Below are 18,782 nucleotides of genomic sequence, written 5' to 3'. Positions count from 1 at the left end.
ATCTTAAAATAGTATGCTAAACGTTTTCAAAGCTAGCAAAAATACTAAAGGACTAACTGAAAGCTAGTGCTTAGCTCTGCTTATATTGCTGAATATCCAATTAATTATCTTTTTACGTTTTCAAACTTCATGACAACATGTTGACTGATAGAAGTCGTACAGTTCTATGCTCAAAAACCCTGTTTTTAATGAATGAGTCTGATTTATAAGGAAAGCAGCCATGTTGGATCCTGAGATCAAGCTCCATGAAAACTCAAGTAGATTTTTTCCCACCATAAACATTCAGATGTCGAAATACAAAAGGTACACAGCATTAACATATTAAAGGTGACCAAATATTAGAATAGCCTAGGTGTCTTTTCCAGGAATGATTGTACAGCACAAATAGAGGCAAAAGTAAATGACCAAATGCTCTGGAGCTCTGATTGGGTTGCTAGGTGTCGGGTGGAACTCTGCTGCGGTTGCTAGGTGATGGGTGGAACTCTGCTGGGGTTGCTAGGTGACGGGTGGAACTCTGCTGGGGTTGCTAGGTCAGGGACAGTGCCTGCTGATTTGTGGAGTTTCTAAAATCAGTAATTAACCAGACACCAAAAATATTATTACTAAAAAAAATGGCTACATGAGTCTTTTTAAGTGCTTGGGCTGTTTTTAAAAGCAGCTGAGACCCAAATCTAAGTATGAAAACATACCAAATAGGAATTTTGCATAAATAACAATGCTTTATATATATATATTTCACCAGTGATCCATTTCTAATAATGTGTTTTCTGCCATCTGTTGATCAATAAAATCAAACAATATTTTAAAGTTTCTCCAATTTTTCTATTGCTTGATTAAAAACTTTTCCAACGCACATGAATGGAGGTTTACATAATTCATAAAAGCTGACAGCCTAACATCTACCTCCAGTATAGAAACTGTATAGAAACATATTTCCTTTTCTGCCACACTGCCAGTACTATCTACTGTCCCCCAGGAATATTTGACAAATGAAAAGTAAAACTAAACCCTCAGGAAGAATTGTAATCTTTTAAGATGCAGAGCTTCTCGGCTGATAGTTATTTAAAAGTTACAAAAAAGTTATCATGACATCTAAAAGAAGACTGAAGATAAGATGGAGTTTGCACCCTGAGGCAGTCTGAAGATGTGTTTTTCAGATTTCTTCTCAGAGTTTTTTCCATAAAGCCTCTGATTGTTTGTAAAAGTGAACTCCTTTTACCAACCGCACACCGTCTCCTGAGAAACCCAATAATACACTAAATGACATGAAGGACGGCGGTGGAGAGACGACGATTCAGGCTTGTTTTTCAGCTCTAAAACTTTCACTATAACCTCTTCTGGTATTTTAGAGTCAAATGTGAGGTCACGCAGAGGTCAATCTGCAGCAGAATGGCTGAAAAAGAAATGGTCTAGTCAAGAAACGATTGCTTGCAATTGTCAATAAACTGAAGGAGTTTTGGAAAAAGAGTGAACATCTTCTAAATAAAGGTCGGAAAATATCATTCACTGAAAGAAAAGTATAGCAGAATATAAAGACCAATGGAGATAAAAGGAAAGAAATTGCTACGGAGGAATACATTTCTTGCTTAAAAACCAGACATTTTGAGATTAACCTCCTATTTATAAGTAAGAACTTGGATATTCTCTCCAGAAAAGTTATGAATTTGCTAGAAAAAAATAATTTTTAAGGTTGTTGCAAATGTCTAACTTCATTATTTCATTAAATTGAGTTGTTTTTTCATTTATTATTATTCTTTTTGCACATTTATGGCTTATACATGACAGAAAACATCCATGTCTTCAATAATGGAAAATTAAAGACAAAACGTTAAAAGTATTCTAATATTTTAATGTTTAAATCTGTATTTTATGATCCTTGTTTGTTGCTTTTGTATTGATTACAGCATTTTCATATATCTCTAAATGTAAATAAAGTGCATAATAAATAAAATGAATTATTCTGACACACAGGAATGAATAAATAAATTCTTACAATTTCTTTCTTTTTTTCTGGTTTATTGGTGGAAAAATCAAACTGAATGTGTGTTTGTTTGAACAAATAAAGCACCTTGTACAGAAGCTGCTGAACTACCTGAGGATGTTTGATTTATGTTGGATTTATTTATCTGTAACCTGAACAAAGAGCGCACAGCAGTCACATGTTTAATTTCCTTTTATTTGTGAGAATCGGCAAATGTCAGGTTTTGTTTGGAGAAGGTTTCTCCTTTTATCTCTGCATCTATATTTTCATTTATTGAAAACTTGACATTTCTGCAGAACATGAATTAATGGAAGAATATGTTTTTCCTCAAACTTAATTACAAGTGTGCGTCTCAGTCTGTCAGAACACTCTTAACCAACAATTAGCAAACTCTGCAGAAGGGAATATATAAAAAAATAAAGTATTGGTGTATTAAGGAAGCTTTTATTAATGCCTCATGTCTTAAAAGTCCTGATTTATTATACATACCATGGTATTTTTTTATATCTCATCCCATTTTGGATCTTCTTGTAAGGTGTTGATTGAAGACAGGAAGCAGAGACCCTCTAATTAAAAGGCAGACACTTTTAGTTTGAAATTCCCAAAATACAAACAAGCACACGTCTGTTTGGCCGTCCAGATGGTGTGAAAGGTCGCCCAGGTGACGCGTAGCGATACGCAGCGTAATTAGAAAATCTAAATATCACTGCAGCTGCCATTAAAGGGAGCAGAAGGTGTTCCATTTGTAGAGAAATGCATCGCTGGTATAAATAGCTCCTGGTGTGAGTGTAAATGATTATACTTGATATGGCACTTGTGATAATAATGTGATTATCACAAGAGCCATATCTAAATAAAATAATGTTTAATAAAGGAGCCCATGAACAGAGGCACATTTAACACCCTTATGTCTGGAAAACTTATAGTTCTTAACTGTTGGCTTTGAATTTTTTAGTTTCTACAGTAGTTAAATCCAATAGTTACATAAAAAACTGATTACACAATTTTTTTACTGCTTATAATTTAAATATTGTCACATATTAAATGTACACGTTAAATTCTAAATACATGAGAAAAAAATTAAATTTTTCTATGACTAAAGACAGATTTGTGATATTAAAACTGTGATATTGTTAGGATATTAGGCTCTTTAGGAGATTGATTTGATTCCAGTTTCACTATTATTCTGTGTTAGTTTGTTATTTTTGATTAGATCAGTCTTGTTCCTGTTTAGCCCTCAGTTCAGTCCTTTCTTTGTGATTCTAGTGCATTATGTTTATTGTCTAGTTATTCTTGTGTTTCCTATGCTTAGTTTTGCTTTAATGTTAAATCCCGTTACTTTCCTGTTGTTCCTGGCTTATGTAATTTTTTTGTCCTCCTCTGGCTCCCTGTGCTCCCATGGTTTATCATCTTAACTTTCCTATTAAATCTTCATCGTCTACTCAACACCTCTGCTGCTCTCTATTTGGATCTTCTTTAGTCAGCACACCATGACAGATTTTGTAAATACAAAATCTGAAATTTGAAAGAGAAAACCTCAGAATTTAAATGATCGTGTTAAACATTTGAAATAACCACAAAAAAAAAGATTTCATAAAAAAAAAAGAAAAAAAAGAAAACGGTTTAAAAATTTAGCGGATTCCATTTTTCTGAGACCTCTCTACCGCCCCCTGGCGGCCTCCAGTTTGGAAAGCAATGGAAATCTATTGAACCTTTATAACTATGTCACTTAATCATTTGAAGCCCATGACGGACGTCGAAAGTGAGGCACGGAAATTGTTTAGAAGAAATGAAATACTGAAATTGTTTTTCCAAAGTTGTTTTTGCCAGTTTACTCATGGATTCCATTTGTTAAAGTCGAGCTAATTTGTCTGTGAACGTGACACACCTGGTGGGCTCATGAACTGTATTTACAAAAGTTGGAAACAGCTAGCTTAAAAACCGACCCGTTTCTCCTCCCTCCTGATGTCTTGATAAAATTGCCGGCTTTGCTGAATTCACAGCACATTATTTATATCACTGTGTCATAAACAGAGTTTCCTCTTAAACCGGAGCAACATTAAAACATACAGAAGACGAGATGCTAACCAGTTTTTTCCAAACATGCTAGGCTACATGACGGTGCGACACTGTCTCCATGTTTAGATATTTTATATTTTTCTAATAATACTAACTTATAAAGAATGTGAACGTTAATCTACTTACCTTATAAAAAGTGTTCGCTGCAAATCCGCGATTAAACCGAGGGCTGACAGTCGTCATGACTAGAAGCTGCTATTCATCGCTGCCGTTTCTTTCCTCATTAAGCTACACAATAAAACGACAAGTTTGCCATCTACCCTTGTCTGTTTGTGTAGCTGACCGCTCAGTATCCTGTGACCATTTTGAAAGTGAAATCAACTAAATTATATGAATGATTTTAGGCTACCGGCTGCTGCTACCGCTTCTTCTTCTGGACATTTTTTGACGGTTGGCAAGAAACTTTAGGTTAGCATTATCGCCACCAACTGGTAAGGAGTGTGGACCACATGACAAAAAACAACAACAACAACAACAAAAAAACTATATCCTATACAACTTACGCTGTGTCCGATTCTAAATTTTAGGCAGGCTCTGAAGTAGCGCATTGGTTGTTTGGACGTCCATCATGGCGGATGGGCGGAGTTCCGAAGAGCGACAGCTGTGATGTTGTTTGGATTGTTTGTATTTCTTCACACTGACTTCGCCCCATTTTGGCTGCTGATGGTGGCCATTTTGGGGAAAAACTGCCCCGTTTGTTGGAGTAATTTGAACATATTCGTCTCTCACCTCTATATTTAAGGATCCTCTAGTTTTAATATCTTCTTCTTGTGCACTTTTTATCTCTTTTTATGCTATCACAGCCAAGCATTTCCCCATCATCTCTGTTTCCAGTGTTTTACCTGTAGCAGCAGTCTCTCATCTCCGATGATGGCGGCTTTCCTCCAGTCGATGACTTCGGAGAACGGCGGCTCCCAGCCGTTACTCAGAATAACCGGGATGCAGGCCGCCTGCAAAAACCAGCAACACAAACAGGGACGTCCTAATAAGACTGGAAATCACATATTTGAAATAAATGGCTCATTATACTGAGAAATATTTCTGACACTTGAGCTAAAGGGAAACAAAAACCGTCTCTGCATCCAGGCTGTGCTTATTAAGCACATTGGCTGAGGAGAAGTAATGAATTCTTCCTTCAAAGGATCGTTTTTTTGTCGTTAAGGAAAGAAATACAGAGAGGAGATGATTTTATTTTAAAACTTGACATGATTTCACAGCAGAGGGAAGGAAACGAGTTTCCGTGACACATAAAAGTCCTAGCAGCTGACTTTTATGTGGGGAGGGATCAGCTTTTAGTGTTTTTCTTTCCTTCACTGAGGGCTTTTTTTATCCTCTTTGATTGCTTTCTTCTGATGAGACACTTTGAATGCATTTCAAAAAGTTTCCCTCAAACAAATGGAGTTGCCAGGAAGATTAAAGACAAAATGAATTACGTTTATTTATTTTCCAGTAAGCCCCCGATATTTGAAAGAGTCATTTTGCGGGGCTTAATTCATTAGCAGCAGGTTTCATCGCTCTCTGAGCTGCTGAGTGTTACATTTATTTTACAAAGAGATTCTTAAAAGTCTGTTGCTAATGAAGAAAAGATTGGTCTATTTATAGCCCAGTTAAACTGTGTTTAAATTGATTCTTGATCCTTTTTTGTATATGTATATATTTTTTTAAATATTCAGTGCCTCATCTGAAAGAATCTTGCTAATTTTCAGCTAAAATGTTAAGACAGGGAATAAATTAACAGCCACAGAGCTCACTTCTAATTATAAGTGTTAGTTTTATCAGGAATACTTTGAAGTTATCACTTATTAGTGCAACTGATAAATTACATTAAATTACATTAATAATGGAAAGAAGGTTTGAGGCTGTTTTAGGTTTTTGTTTTTTAAGTTTATTTGATAGGGACAGACACAGATCGACATAGACAAACTGAATGAAACATCATCCCATGGTTGCATCATGGTGCAATAGCAACAGCTAATTCGCAGCACTTGTCCCTAGTTGGGCTTTTTTAAAAATAACTCTAAAAATTGAAGTGATAATCATTTAAAATAGCACAACATAATGTATACAAACAGAAAAATGTAAAACATCAAAAATGGGTACAGTTCTGTTTTTGACATAACCAGAGTTTTGTTTGATTTTTGATTTTCAGCTGGTTACAGACTTTAAATGAACAGGAAGTGAGTTCCAGACTGCAGATCCTCTCACAGGCAGAGCACTTTGAGTAAAAGTGGTTCTTCGAAAGGGGACCTTACAATTTCCATCCAAAGTTGCCCTGCAGTCTCTGCATACAATCGCTTAATGGTGTAGGTGCAAGTCCATTTAAACACTTAAAAATCAATTTTAATACATTATAATTTACAAAATTTGTCAAATCTAAAATGCCAAATTTAGCCAAAATGTGACAGTGATGGAATCTAATCGGCTTTTGATATAAAACCTTTAAGGCCCAATTATAGAGACTTGCTAATGGTTTGAGTACAGTTTGATTAGTCTGAGACCAGACAGTAGCTCTGCAGGTAAAATGTGAGGATCAGTGAGCTCAAAAACATCTCTGCACAGTGAAGTGTCAAACAATGTCTAATAATTTTAAAACAGTTTATATTCGATCTAACAGTTTTGCAGATTGTATCAACATGGCTCCTAAAATTTAACTGAGCATCCAGAATTATTCCTAAATGTTTTTCTTGTGATACTTGTTCAATAGGGTCCCCATTGATCTGATGGGGATCAATGGGTCAGATCAGATGTTCAAGGACTGTAATGATGTTTTCTTGATTGAAAAGAAAATACACTTTGTTTTCTTTGTATTGAGAGTTAAGCAAGAATCCTTTAGCCATGTTGATAATCTCTGCAGACTGTTCTGAAGTTTTTCACTGACAACAATAACGCTTTTGTCCAATGTATAAACAATGGTGTCATCAGCATACATTTGCAGATTGACTTCAGGACAAATTTCAGGAAGACTATTAACAAACAAACTAAAAAGGACCGGACCTAAGATGGTTCCTTGTGGAATCCCTGTTACAATTTTGCAGAAGACAGATTTACTGTTATTAATGACAACACAGTTCACGATCTTCCAAATATGATTTAAACCAAGACAATGACCGTTCTGAGAAATTAAACGATGAAAGCCTTGAGATCAGTAAATTGTGATTCACCGTATCAAAGGCCTTTTTCAAATCAAGAAAAACTGCACCAGTAATTTGTCCCTTGTCAAGTGATTGTTTAGCCTTTTCAAGCAGCAAACCTACAGCGGTCTCTGTGGAATGTTGACGTCTGAAACCAAACTGAAGCGGATGCAGAAGATTACTTTCTAAATGCAGTATTAGTTGTTCCAGAATAATTTTCTCCAGCACTTTTGACATGACCGGAACCAGACTTATTGGCCTGTAGTTGCTGATTTCATGTGGACTTCCTGATTGAAAAATCACTTTCAAAAAATAATAAAACTTATTCATAGTATTACAAACATTAAGAATACATGTATTGCAGCAATCATTTATCTGATTCTGGCTGGAAACGTCATCCCAATTAACCTTAGATAATTCGGCCTCAAATTTGGGTTCATCCTGTCTTGGAGTTTGTATTACAGTCTGTTTCTGTGAATTATAGCGACTGACAAAACGATTTTGAGATAATTTTCTTGCAATGAGAGTAATATTGTGGTCAGATAAGCCGCACACCAAGTTATAGGATTTTTATGATTCGACCAGGTTTATTTGAAAAAATTAAATCTATTAAAGTTTGACTGTTTTTAGTGATACAAGAGGGATTATTGATTATCTGGTGAAAATCAAATTTTGCTGTCAGTTCTCCAAGTGGTTTTTTCAATTTATTGTCCATCCAGTTTATATTAAAATCCCCCAAAATGATAACTTCACTGTTGTTTCTAAATCCTGTTAACAATTCCTTTAAGTTATGATAAAAAGTTGTGCTGCAACTTGATGGTGGATTGTACACCACCACAATATTAAAATTCATACGAGGTGAAAGACAAACATACAGATTCTATTGATATGTGCTGATCTATAACTATCTCATTGATGTTAAATAAGTCTTTTATGTAAATTAATACTCCCCCTCCTCGCCCCACAACTCCATCCTTTCTGAAACATGTATATCCAGGTACATCAATCATATTAGTTGGAATGTTATCAGTTAGCCAAGTTTCACTTAGACATAGAAAATCCAAATTAGATCCCATTAGCAATGTTCTTATTTCCTCACATTTGGGTATGAGACTTGTTATATTTAAATGTCCTCCAAAGATACCTTTAGGTTTAAGTGCAGGGTCCCAGACCACTCTAGCATGATTAACAGTTTGAAAAAATAGATAATGTCTTTGTTTGTTTATTGGCTCCATATGTAATGCCTTTTACATTTATTTGGTAAATTTAAACATGTTTTATTGTTCCTTTACAGTCTGGGAAGGAAGGAAATAAAAGAATAATAATAAAAAAATGAGTCTGAGATGCAGCAGAAAGGGCCAAGCTAAAAAAAGAATAAAAATGAAAAGGCCTAAGCCTGATATTTTTGTTGAAAGTTCAAGTTTCAGTGGATTCTTAATCAAGTGAGATTGAGAGATTAAAGGAGATTCTCCAAATGCCGAGTTCGTGATCAATGATCCGCCTCAGAAACGGTTTCATTACTTTGACTTTGGTGGTTTCTTTGTCTTGTCGCTTTACGTTTATTCTCACAACTCTCTGTTCAGCTCGCAGCTTTTGGAACAAAGCCCTAAATATCTTAAATTGTTTCTCATACACCTTTAAAGGGGACGTATCACGCAAAGTTCACATTTGGCATGTTTTTGTATTTCCATTTGGGTATCAACTGTTTCTCAAAACAACCCAAGCATAAAAAAATTAAATAAAATCACCCAGTCGGTTTTTGGTAATAAGTACATTTTTTTAGCGGTTTCAAAAACCAACGGATTGTAACGTCACAAATGAGCAGAAACTGCCCCTCACCTAGTGACCCCAGCCAAGCACAGACCGTTACCTAGCAACCCCAGTGGAATTCTGCCTGTTGCCTAGCAACACAGGTGGGCAGAGGCCTCAAAAACTGAATTCAAGTAAGAGTAGCACTACTTCAACATATCTTTACTCGAATAAAAGTAAAAAGTAGCCAGCAAGAAATTACTCAAGTGAAAGTAAAAAAGTATTTGGTAAAAAGTAATATTTAAAACATATTATCAGACGGAACAAAATATTAAGTTAAGTGAAGATTTTAAGAACGAAAATGACAATAATTCATATACGGTAAGTAACAAAAAAATTATAAAATCAAAAATTTTCCAAATCAGTTTCTTTCAATAAAAAGAGTTTTCAGTAAGAGACGGACTGCAGCTGTGTGTCTGTGTCTGGTGAATTTTTGTTTATAACATGTTTGTTTTTCATTCTGTGGTTAGAAAATCCAGAAATGTTAGTCAAGTGAGCGTAGCAGTACTTCATAATAAAATTACCCAAGTAAAATAAAAAGTACAGTGTAGTAAAAATACTCCTAAAAATAAATTTGATAAAAAAATTTAATCAGGTAAATGTAACTGAGTAAATGTAACTAGTTACTACCCAACTATGTCTACCAACCCAAGCTTCAGTACCATCCAGAAATCACGTGCTGCATTGTTCTTGGTTGTGTAGGATGCTCTACTAATGCTTTTCAAAGATGTACGATTGTGTAATCGTGCATCTGTTTGCAGACATTTTGACGTTTGAGTGTAAAAGTTGAGTTGGCAGCAGCTTATTTGGATTTAAAGTGACAAGAGGCCCCGAAATAACTCAGTTTGAATCGACCAAATTAAAGTCTGATGATCTAAAAATTATTAACCTGTTCAAGGAAGCTTAATAGGTCAACTTCAGCTTTTTAGATGTTGCCAGAAAATGTATTCTGTGTATATTGGTTCAGTATTCAAGACTGAACAGATGTTCATGAAGCTTAATTCTCATTTTTTATATGCATAAATTTAATTTTAAATTATTAAATTAATAAAGCTAAGCAATAATGTGAAGGTTGAGAGGAAAACATCTGTCTTAAACACATTTACAGAACTTTAAGCCTCATTGTTACATGTTTTTCAGAAGCAGAGTTTTCCAATTTCACAAATGAAAAGTATTTTTACAAGAGTGTATAAAGTCAAACTTAAATATAAAAAATGTCTAAACAGATGGAAAATCCAACAGAAAAACATGAGAGCTGACTTCAATCAGGAGGCGTAGATTGATAAATAATGTGAAAACAGTGAAATGGACAGAAACAAGTTGCTAATGGAAGATGAACACATCTGTGGTGTGAGGAAGTCTTGTCTGTGGCGTATCTACAGAAACAGGCCATTTCTATTTCAGGGAGATGACAGATTGTCAATACTGATAATTCAGCGTCGGTCCTGTCGGAGGGCGACAGGGAGCCGCCTGATTGGTGGAGGGGCTCAGCTGGAGCGCCACAGACTTACTGATGAACGGCTGCCACTAATTATGACACAATATGAATGAAAGAAGGAAAATAACGGCTCTCTTTACGTCTTATTGGTACCAATAGAATCACTAATTTGATTGGTACATGATTCCAATTTATTCTTGAAAATGTATTTTTGGATCTTTTCATATCCAAAAAATCTACAATACTACAAAACAGGTAGGCACTATGCTACTTGCAAAGCAGCCAATCAAGGAGGGCCTTTAACTTTCTTTGATTCTGATTGGCTGAATCCCTAAGTGTGCCGAATAAGAAGACTGTTGATGTTATCTCCTGCGGTAACATCGAGACTGTTTCCACTGCGCATTAAAGAATATTAAGGTATATTTGATGTTTCCATAAATAAATTAGGCTGTTTTAGCAGTTTTTTAGACATGATCTCTAGATTTCAGCTTCTGGAGGATTATTATTAATAATAACGTCTGTACAATTTGGAGGATCTTGAGCAATGTTAAATAAGTGCTAGGGAAAGGATTCTACCTGTTTATTGTGGAATGATTTATAATATTTTATGTTACATTAAACACAGAAATAAGCAAATAATTAAATTCCTTTATATAAATAAGAGAATAAACATTTTGTTGCCTTAAATGCAAAATCGCAGCGTTACTTCAGCTTGATTATTTGTAGCAAAGGATGCATCTGCAACAAGTCTTTTTGTTCAACTTAACAGTGTTGGGCTGATATGTTTAGTATTTTATGAATCAACGTATTAATAATTGGATAGCAAAAGTGTCTAATAGGAGAGACTTTTAACAGAATATGAACCAGGTGAAGCTAAAAATGCCACTTGAGTTTTGGGCATAAAATATTTACACACAGGTTTTTTATGCAAAATGTTTATATTTTAGTGCAGATCTGGCTTAATTACTTTGCTTAGTAATTAAGTTGTTCTTTCAGCTAATGGCCTTTTTTGAGTCTGTAAAGTCCAGTTAAGAATTAATCAATTACTACATTATTTTATTATTATTTCAATAATCGATTAATCACAATTAATCCAATTAATCACATTTAATCCAATTAATTGCAATTCGTCATGATTAATCACAACTGAGCCGATTAATCTTTTCAGCCTTGCTCGGTGTATTGGTGCTTATTGTTTGTTTGACATTTTCTTTGATAATTTGAGTTTCAGTATAAACATTGCGTGCTTCTATTCAATGCTTCCATGTTTTGCCTTCCTGGTTATCATCTGTTAGTAAGGCAGTGACTTTAATCTGAGCAGGAACCGACCTGCAGGGCCTCCAGGAAGCGAAACGACCCCAGACGGCGGCCCCGCGGCACCAAGCAGAAGCTGGAGTTGTGAAGCAGCTCCTGGTAGTCGAACCTGCAGAATCAAACAGAAAAGATCGGATCAGAAATATCGCAATCAGGCGGGATGCAAGTGAAAAAATTAATCCTAAAGGAGACACGTTTGGTTATGTCCATTCATTCAGGAAAAGACGAGAAACAGAAAACCAAAACCAAAGTAAGACAAAGAAACTGAGCAGGTTAAAAACTCGTTATCCAAGAAGCGTTTTGTGCAAAAAAGTATAATGAACATGTTTTGTGTAGCCAATGGGCAAAGAAAATTGAGTTAAAAAAAAAAAAACGAAAACGAAGCAAATAAAGTAGCTAAATTTTATTTATTTAGTTTTAAAATATCTACAAATAAAGTTGTAAATTTTTGTCAAAAAACTCAGAAATTGAGATTAATCTCAGAAATTTTCCAGAATAAAATGTCAAATATTTTTGACTTTTGTAATTTTCTGTGTTTCAAAAGTTGAACATTTTCAACATCATTCAGAAATTTCCACATTTTTTGTAGATTTCTAAGAATACTCTCAAAATGTATTTATTTTTTGGTGGAAATTTATAACTTTTTCTACCTACAACGGCCCAAATACTGCGGTGTAGATTTTTCACTTTTGTTGTTTTAAAAGAAAAGCATCCAGTTTTCAGTTTCTTTTGGGCTCGATTAAGCAAATTTATTTTCGGCAATATGAACAGGATTTGGGTCACTTTCTTTCCAAATGTTTTCGATATTTAGTTTAATAAATTAAATAAAAGCAGATTTGGGTGAATCATTTCATCGTGGTCCTTTTGTTAAGAAAGACGAACACTTTGTGTTGTGCTTCACGTTTTCCACTGTAAGAAAATTACTAATTAAAAGTTTCTATCTCCATCAAACTTGTATCATTTTTTGGACTGCAGTTGTGTCCCGCAACACATCAGGCCCAGTGTAAAAAAAAGTGTTTCAGAAGTCAAAACTTGAAATTTCCAAGATTTCTCTAGAAAATTTCTGAGATTAATCTAAATGTTTTTAGTTTATTTCTAGCAAATTTTCAAGTTTTGAAACTCAAAACAATTCCAAAAGTGGAAGATTTCCTCCATGTTTTTTTTTTCTATAAAATTTCTAACAATTTTTTTTCAGCGCATTTTTGACTTTTCAAACTCAGAAATTTCCTTAAAATCTCTGTTATTCTAACATTTCATAGCAGCGACCTCCAACTGGCTCATTTCTGGGCAAAGGCCTCTGAAACTTTTAACTACGACTCACTTCTTCGGCCTGTCAGAAGTCTGGGACATTAAATCTCTCAAAGTGTGTCTGTGATCTCAGGGCCGAACGGAGGAGATCTCTGATAGCAGCCCAATCTGTCTGGGGATCAGCCGTTCCCACAGACACACCCACAGCCGCCAGAGTGTGTGTGTGTGTGTGTGTGTGTGTAAGTCCTCATGATGCCAATGCCACATCACTGACCGTCCATGAAAACCTTCTGGAGGTTTTGTGGAAAAAGGAGCAGAAAATGTAACATATAACTTGACACACAGACAGAAACATCTGTTCAAAGCTAAAGATGATAAAATCCAACCCAGTTTGTCTTAGAAACCAGAATTTCTGAGGTCCGATTGGGAAAATCAAAACCTGCAGAGATTCCTGCTGCTTCTTCAGATATGAAGATTTCACCTCAACTGACACTTTTTCTTTCTTCTTTTTTAGGAAACTGGAAGCAGAAAATAAACACTAGATGGACTGTAAGAACAGATAACACTCTGTTTTAATCTGATGTTCATCTCTGTCACTGACTGAGCTTTGAGAAGCTCAATTTTCTGAGTGATTAATCCTTCGTCGCGCCTCCGTTTGTTGCGCCTGAGCTGCATTTCTCTCCGACTCTGAACAAATCAGAAAACTTTGCTCTGAAATTCATGTTTTCAAGAAATCTCATTTGTTACAAGATTAGGCGTTTTGTTTTCACAGAATATACATAAACATGATTTATTTATTATGAAGTTATCTTTTGGAATACACTGTAAAAAAACATCTCAAATTAACGGTAAAATACTGGCAGATGAAATTCTGGCAACCACAATTGCTGGTATTTTAATGTAAATTCGAGAAGTTTTTTATTTTTATTTTTACAGTGTAGTTACCTTAAAAAAGAAACTTGATTTCTCAATTACTCTTTGAAGGAGTAATTTAGATACTTTATCAGTTAGTTAACTTTAGAAGTATTAGAGATTATTAGAAACATGCTAAGAGAATAAAAAAATATTATGAGAATAAAGTCACAATATTTCAAAAGTAAAGTCGGAACATTATGATTTTATTCTTTTTTTCACTAAGTATTTTCAAAAAATCTTATTTTCTAGAAGAGATAAAAAGTGTTTTTTATATATATATCTAAACATAATGTATTCATCCTGATATTATCTTTTGGCAAAGTTACCTTGATTTATAAATTCCTCCTTGAAAGAGTAACTTAGTTACTTTACTGATTACTTGAATTTAAAAGTACGATGAAGTATTTAGGGCCACACTAAGAAAATAAAAATTTAATTATGAGAATAAAGTCACAATATTTTGAGAAAAAAAGTTGTAATATTATGACTCGTGTTTATAGTTTTTAGTCTCAGTATTTTCAAGAAATCAAATTTTCTAAAAGATGATAAAAAGTGGAAACTTTTGTGTAAAATTATTCATCTTTTTACAACCAAACTTTTATAGTAATTTTATCTAATTTATTAAACTTTCCTAAATATAAAACATGTTTTGAAAGAAGTTCTGTTTTTATTAGAATAAATTTGTTCACACATTTCTTTAAATAAATGTCTTTTTAGTGATACAGCAAATATCCACGTTTTTAAAAAGTTTTGGAGCTAAAATAATATTCCTTTCCTGCAAAATAAAAAAAATAAAAGTGGATTACTGCTTGACTTTTGTTTTTATTTTCTTTGCCCACAAGTAAGTTTGGACACCCCTGCATTAAGATATAAGGAAAACACATACATTATTCAAATCTGAAACTATTAATAAAGCTATATTTTGTTAAACTCTGTAATTTTGATTATTTTTCTCCATTTTTGTCCATCGATTCCCTTAAACTACGATGATGAGCACCTGATTGCTGCTTTTTATGTGTGAATCTCTCCAAATTACCCAAACTCATCAGGCAGGTGAAGAAATGCAGCTGGAAAAGATTTTCTTTTTCTGGTTTAAGCGGGAAAGTTACAGAGAGAAACGGAGACTTGGCCCAAATGCCTAGAGTCGGAATTAAAAATCAATGCGTCCCGCAGCGAATCACTCAGAACATTTTAGCTGAAAAATAAAGTGTTGCTCAGTGTAAAGTAAAATGGTTTTCTCAGTAGAAGACACTAAATAGTTTCAGGAGTGACGGATCAATACAGAGCAGAGCCCGAGATGCGGTTTACACCGTGAAAAATGTCTGCTTTTATATCAGAAGACAAGCCTGAATCCACACGGCGAAATATTTCACACGGAAAGTAATTCAGCTGGAGAGCTGAGCTCACAGCCAGACAACAATGTATTGTTAGTAATTGGCAGCTCTGAATCCATCTGTTGTTTACGGCGTTTCCGCCTCAAACACCCGAGCTGCCGCCGCCGCCATGGCGTGAGAAACAAGACGCAGACATCGGCGTGTCGGAGTCGGGTTCATCCAATATGCCACTAATTATCAGGAACTGATCCTGTGCTGCTGTCACATCCAAACTCATTTCACATATCACTTAAAACTTTGTGATGTTGGCACTTAAAGAAACGACTGTTTGCACCTGGATGTGGCAACAAACACATAACCCTGGGGCAACAATTCACACAAGTATTTCTGTTAGGTGCACTTGTTAAGACTAAATAAGGCAAAATAACTTACAAATAACTTCCTATCATGACAGAGGAGCTGATTTTAAGTAAAAGATTGTTAATACTAATAAAAGTGAAATACTTTTACTTTTTCATCAACATTAAGGAATTCGTTTGTTAAAACTAGGTCCTGCGTTGTGCTGAAGTGTCACTTGTACATTAATTTTCTTATTTCTAATGTATAAACATAGTTTACCAAAAATACTTGGTAAGATTTTTGTACTCAAATATTGAGTAATATTGCCCATTGGAGGCTGGTGAAACGAAACTTCAAACTTCTGCGTTAACTAGGGCTGTAGTGATACAATAATCTCATGATACAATACAATTCACGATATTCTGCTCATGATACAATATATATTGGGATATTTAGCAAGCGATACAATTCAATACACCTTTGCGATTTTTTTGAAAAATTTTAGAGGGACAGAGTGATTTTGGTGACATTTTGTGACTTATAGAGTTGGATTGAATTCATTTAACTGAAAACTGATTAAAAGCACCAACTACACAATACCTGGCTCTGGTTGGACATGGACACAGACTTAAAGTCGACAGCTGTGGTGAGAAAACATGTTTCTTTTAATTGAAACAGTACAAACTGTAGCTTACATGCATTTGTAAAGTAAATAAAGTGCACCAAGTTCCCTGCTCTGAATAGTTTGATACCTTTTTAACCTTGACACTTAACATCTGAAGGAATCACTCTAAGCCTGATGACTCTCCCGGCGAAGCAAGCAGTGAGTGAGCAAGGTGACAGTTGGATGTTACGATACTTTCGGATGAATATCGATTTTTTATAGGAAAGAAAATATCGATATATATCGCAAAATCGATATTATTACACAGCCTTAGCGTTGACCCTGTTCCATAGATCTTTGACAATAAAGTACACTTGACTTGACGTGATATTGAGTAACTGTACAAAAACTGGTGAATTTTTGGTAAAACAAGTTTCACTGGAAAAACACAAAATCTTACTGAGGAATTTTGTCTCATTTCTAGTGAATATATTTTAGTACAGTTTAAATAACACAAGACTAACTTCCAAGTAACTTTTCAGCAAAATTGTTACTTGTAGGAGTTTGAAATACGAGTTTATTTTGATTATTCCTTAATATTAAGGAAAAAGTCAAAGCATTTCACTTATAGCAAAGGGAAAAATGTAATTAAAGTGAAATATTTCTACTTTTTCATCAATATTCATGAATTCGTTAGATAAAACAAGCTCCTATCATGCTTGTTTTATCTAGCATGATGTTAATTTTGACTTATTCCAAGTGAACTAAGATATTTGTATTAGAAATTAGACTAAAATGACTTGGTAATATTTTGTGTTTTTGCTAATATGTCCTTTATTCAGTGAAGTTACTCTGGAATCCAGAAATTTTACTCAAGTAAAAGGAGAAATACTTCATGACAAAATTACTGTAATAATGGTAAAAAGTACAGCATAGTAATAAATACTCCTAAGTACATTTTTTCCAAAATGTTACTCATGTTAATGTAACTGAGTAAATGTAACTAGTTACCACCAACTCTGCATTAAAGTGATTCCTGTCATTATGAATCACTAATATCTATTATAACAGATTATTTCAGGCAGTAGATGGTAGACGGCTGCAGGGTTATAAATATTAAATCAATCAGATATGCAACAGAATAACAACGATTATTATTGAGCAATGAAGAGAGCCGTGGTCTGACTTTGTTACAAGCTGGTTAAAAAAATCATCAAAAGGTGAATTATCAGATAATCAAACAGCTTCTGTTTGTAAATTTACCTGAAATGAAGATGCTGCTTTCTGGATGCTGCAGAGGAATGTTTGTACATTTAAAGAACTGCCACATGGTTTACATATGGAGCCTGTTCTGTGCTGTAATGCAGATGTTTTACTGCAGCGTCTCTTTGGGAATAATAAGTGAGTACACTCTTTAGGGCTCAGCAGTTAAAAATAAACTAAGTGGTTCCGATTTGCCCCGGAAACATTTATCTTAACTCCCGTCCAACGCTAAATGTAAATCTTTCTTTCTTAAGTGTACATTAGCGGCATAAACTCAAGCAACCTGTTAATTATAACGTGAATGTGGTGAACGTTTATGCGCTGAGGTTTATAACCCGAATATTTCTTTTCAGCTTCCATCTATCATTGATTGCATCATCCACAAAAGCCCAAAAGAGGTCATTATGTTATCTAAGACGATAAAAATAAGTGTTGTTAACTTCTACAGCATTAAAAAAAAATGAAAGAAAATATAAAAAGTAATCAACTGTAAAGGTTTTAAAAGTCTGTTCAGCAAGTAGAATCACAGGAAGTGATAATCCAACCTCCATTTTCAGGGCTGCTGTCGAGTTGAAAATCAATTTGATCAACTTATCAAACTCTAAAGAAACAAAGAAAGTAGAAACAAATATCTTACTATGCTGTAAAGAACAAACATGGGCTGACCAGCTGTCTGAAAATGATTATTTTAGTTCTGCAGCAGCTACAAATTAAATGGGATACATTATGTAAAATTCACATTTTGCATCTTTTTGTACTTCCATTTGGGTTAAAAAGCACTTTAAAAAAACATTGGTTTTTTTCACAGCCAAACCCAAAATCTTTCAAAAAATGCTGGTGGCGGCAACAGATAGTTTGTTTCTTGAATGCACACCAACTTGATAGTTTGAAAAATACATGTAGTTTATTTCTAGATAAAATATAGGTAAAACAATAACAATAATAAATATGTTACAACCTCTGTGAAAATGAGAGTTAACTTAATCTGATCTTACAAATTCAAAAATAATTTTAAAAAAAACCATGTCGTCACACCAGACATTAAACACATAAAAAACTTTGTTAAATTAATGGGAGGGTCTAAAAGTTACAAAAGTAAGTTTAAATCCAAATACAAAAAAATAATTGCAAATTTTAGTTCTAAACTAACTTAAATACATTCTAACAGCATAAAGAAAAACTAAACTGATAAAACTTATGATTAGCAAAACTTCATCAAGCTGTTTTTTGGTAATAAGTTCATGTTTTTTGTTGTCTCTGGAAAAGTAGCCGTTTCAAAAACTTGTGGAATGCAGGCACTGCCCTGTTACCTAGCAACCCTCAGCTA

General features: G+C 34.3%; 1 protein-coding gene across 1 annotated transcript in view; it reads right to left on the bottom strand.

Annotated features, from left to right (window-relative positions):
* Positions 1 to 4,722, bottom strand: part of LOC106923294 (exostosin-1) — a 41,750-nt gene extending 37,028 nt beyond the window's left edge. The window contains exon 1 of the mRNA XM_088001694.1: positions 4,187 to 4,722. Coding sequence (XP_087857820.1) covers positions 4,187 to 4,243 — 57 coding nt within the window. The 5' untranslated portion in view covers positions 4,244 to 4,722. The remainder of the gene's footprint in view (positions 1 to 4,186) is intronic.
* Positions 4,723 to 18,782: the final 14,060 nt, after the last annotated feature.

Source organism: Poecilia mexicana, unplaced genomic scaffold, assembly GCF_051168715.1.
Source record: "Poecilia mexicana isolate PSO_F unplaced genomic scaffold, ASM5116871v1 scaffold_21, whole genome shotgun sequence".
NCBI lineage: Eukaryota > Metazoa > Chordata > Actinopteri > Cyprinodontiformes > Poeciliidae > Poecilia > Poecilia mexicana.
This window is presented reverse-complemented; position numbering and strand designations above follow the sequence as displayed.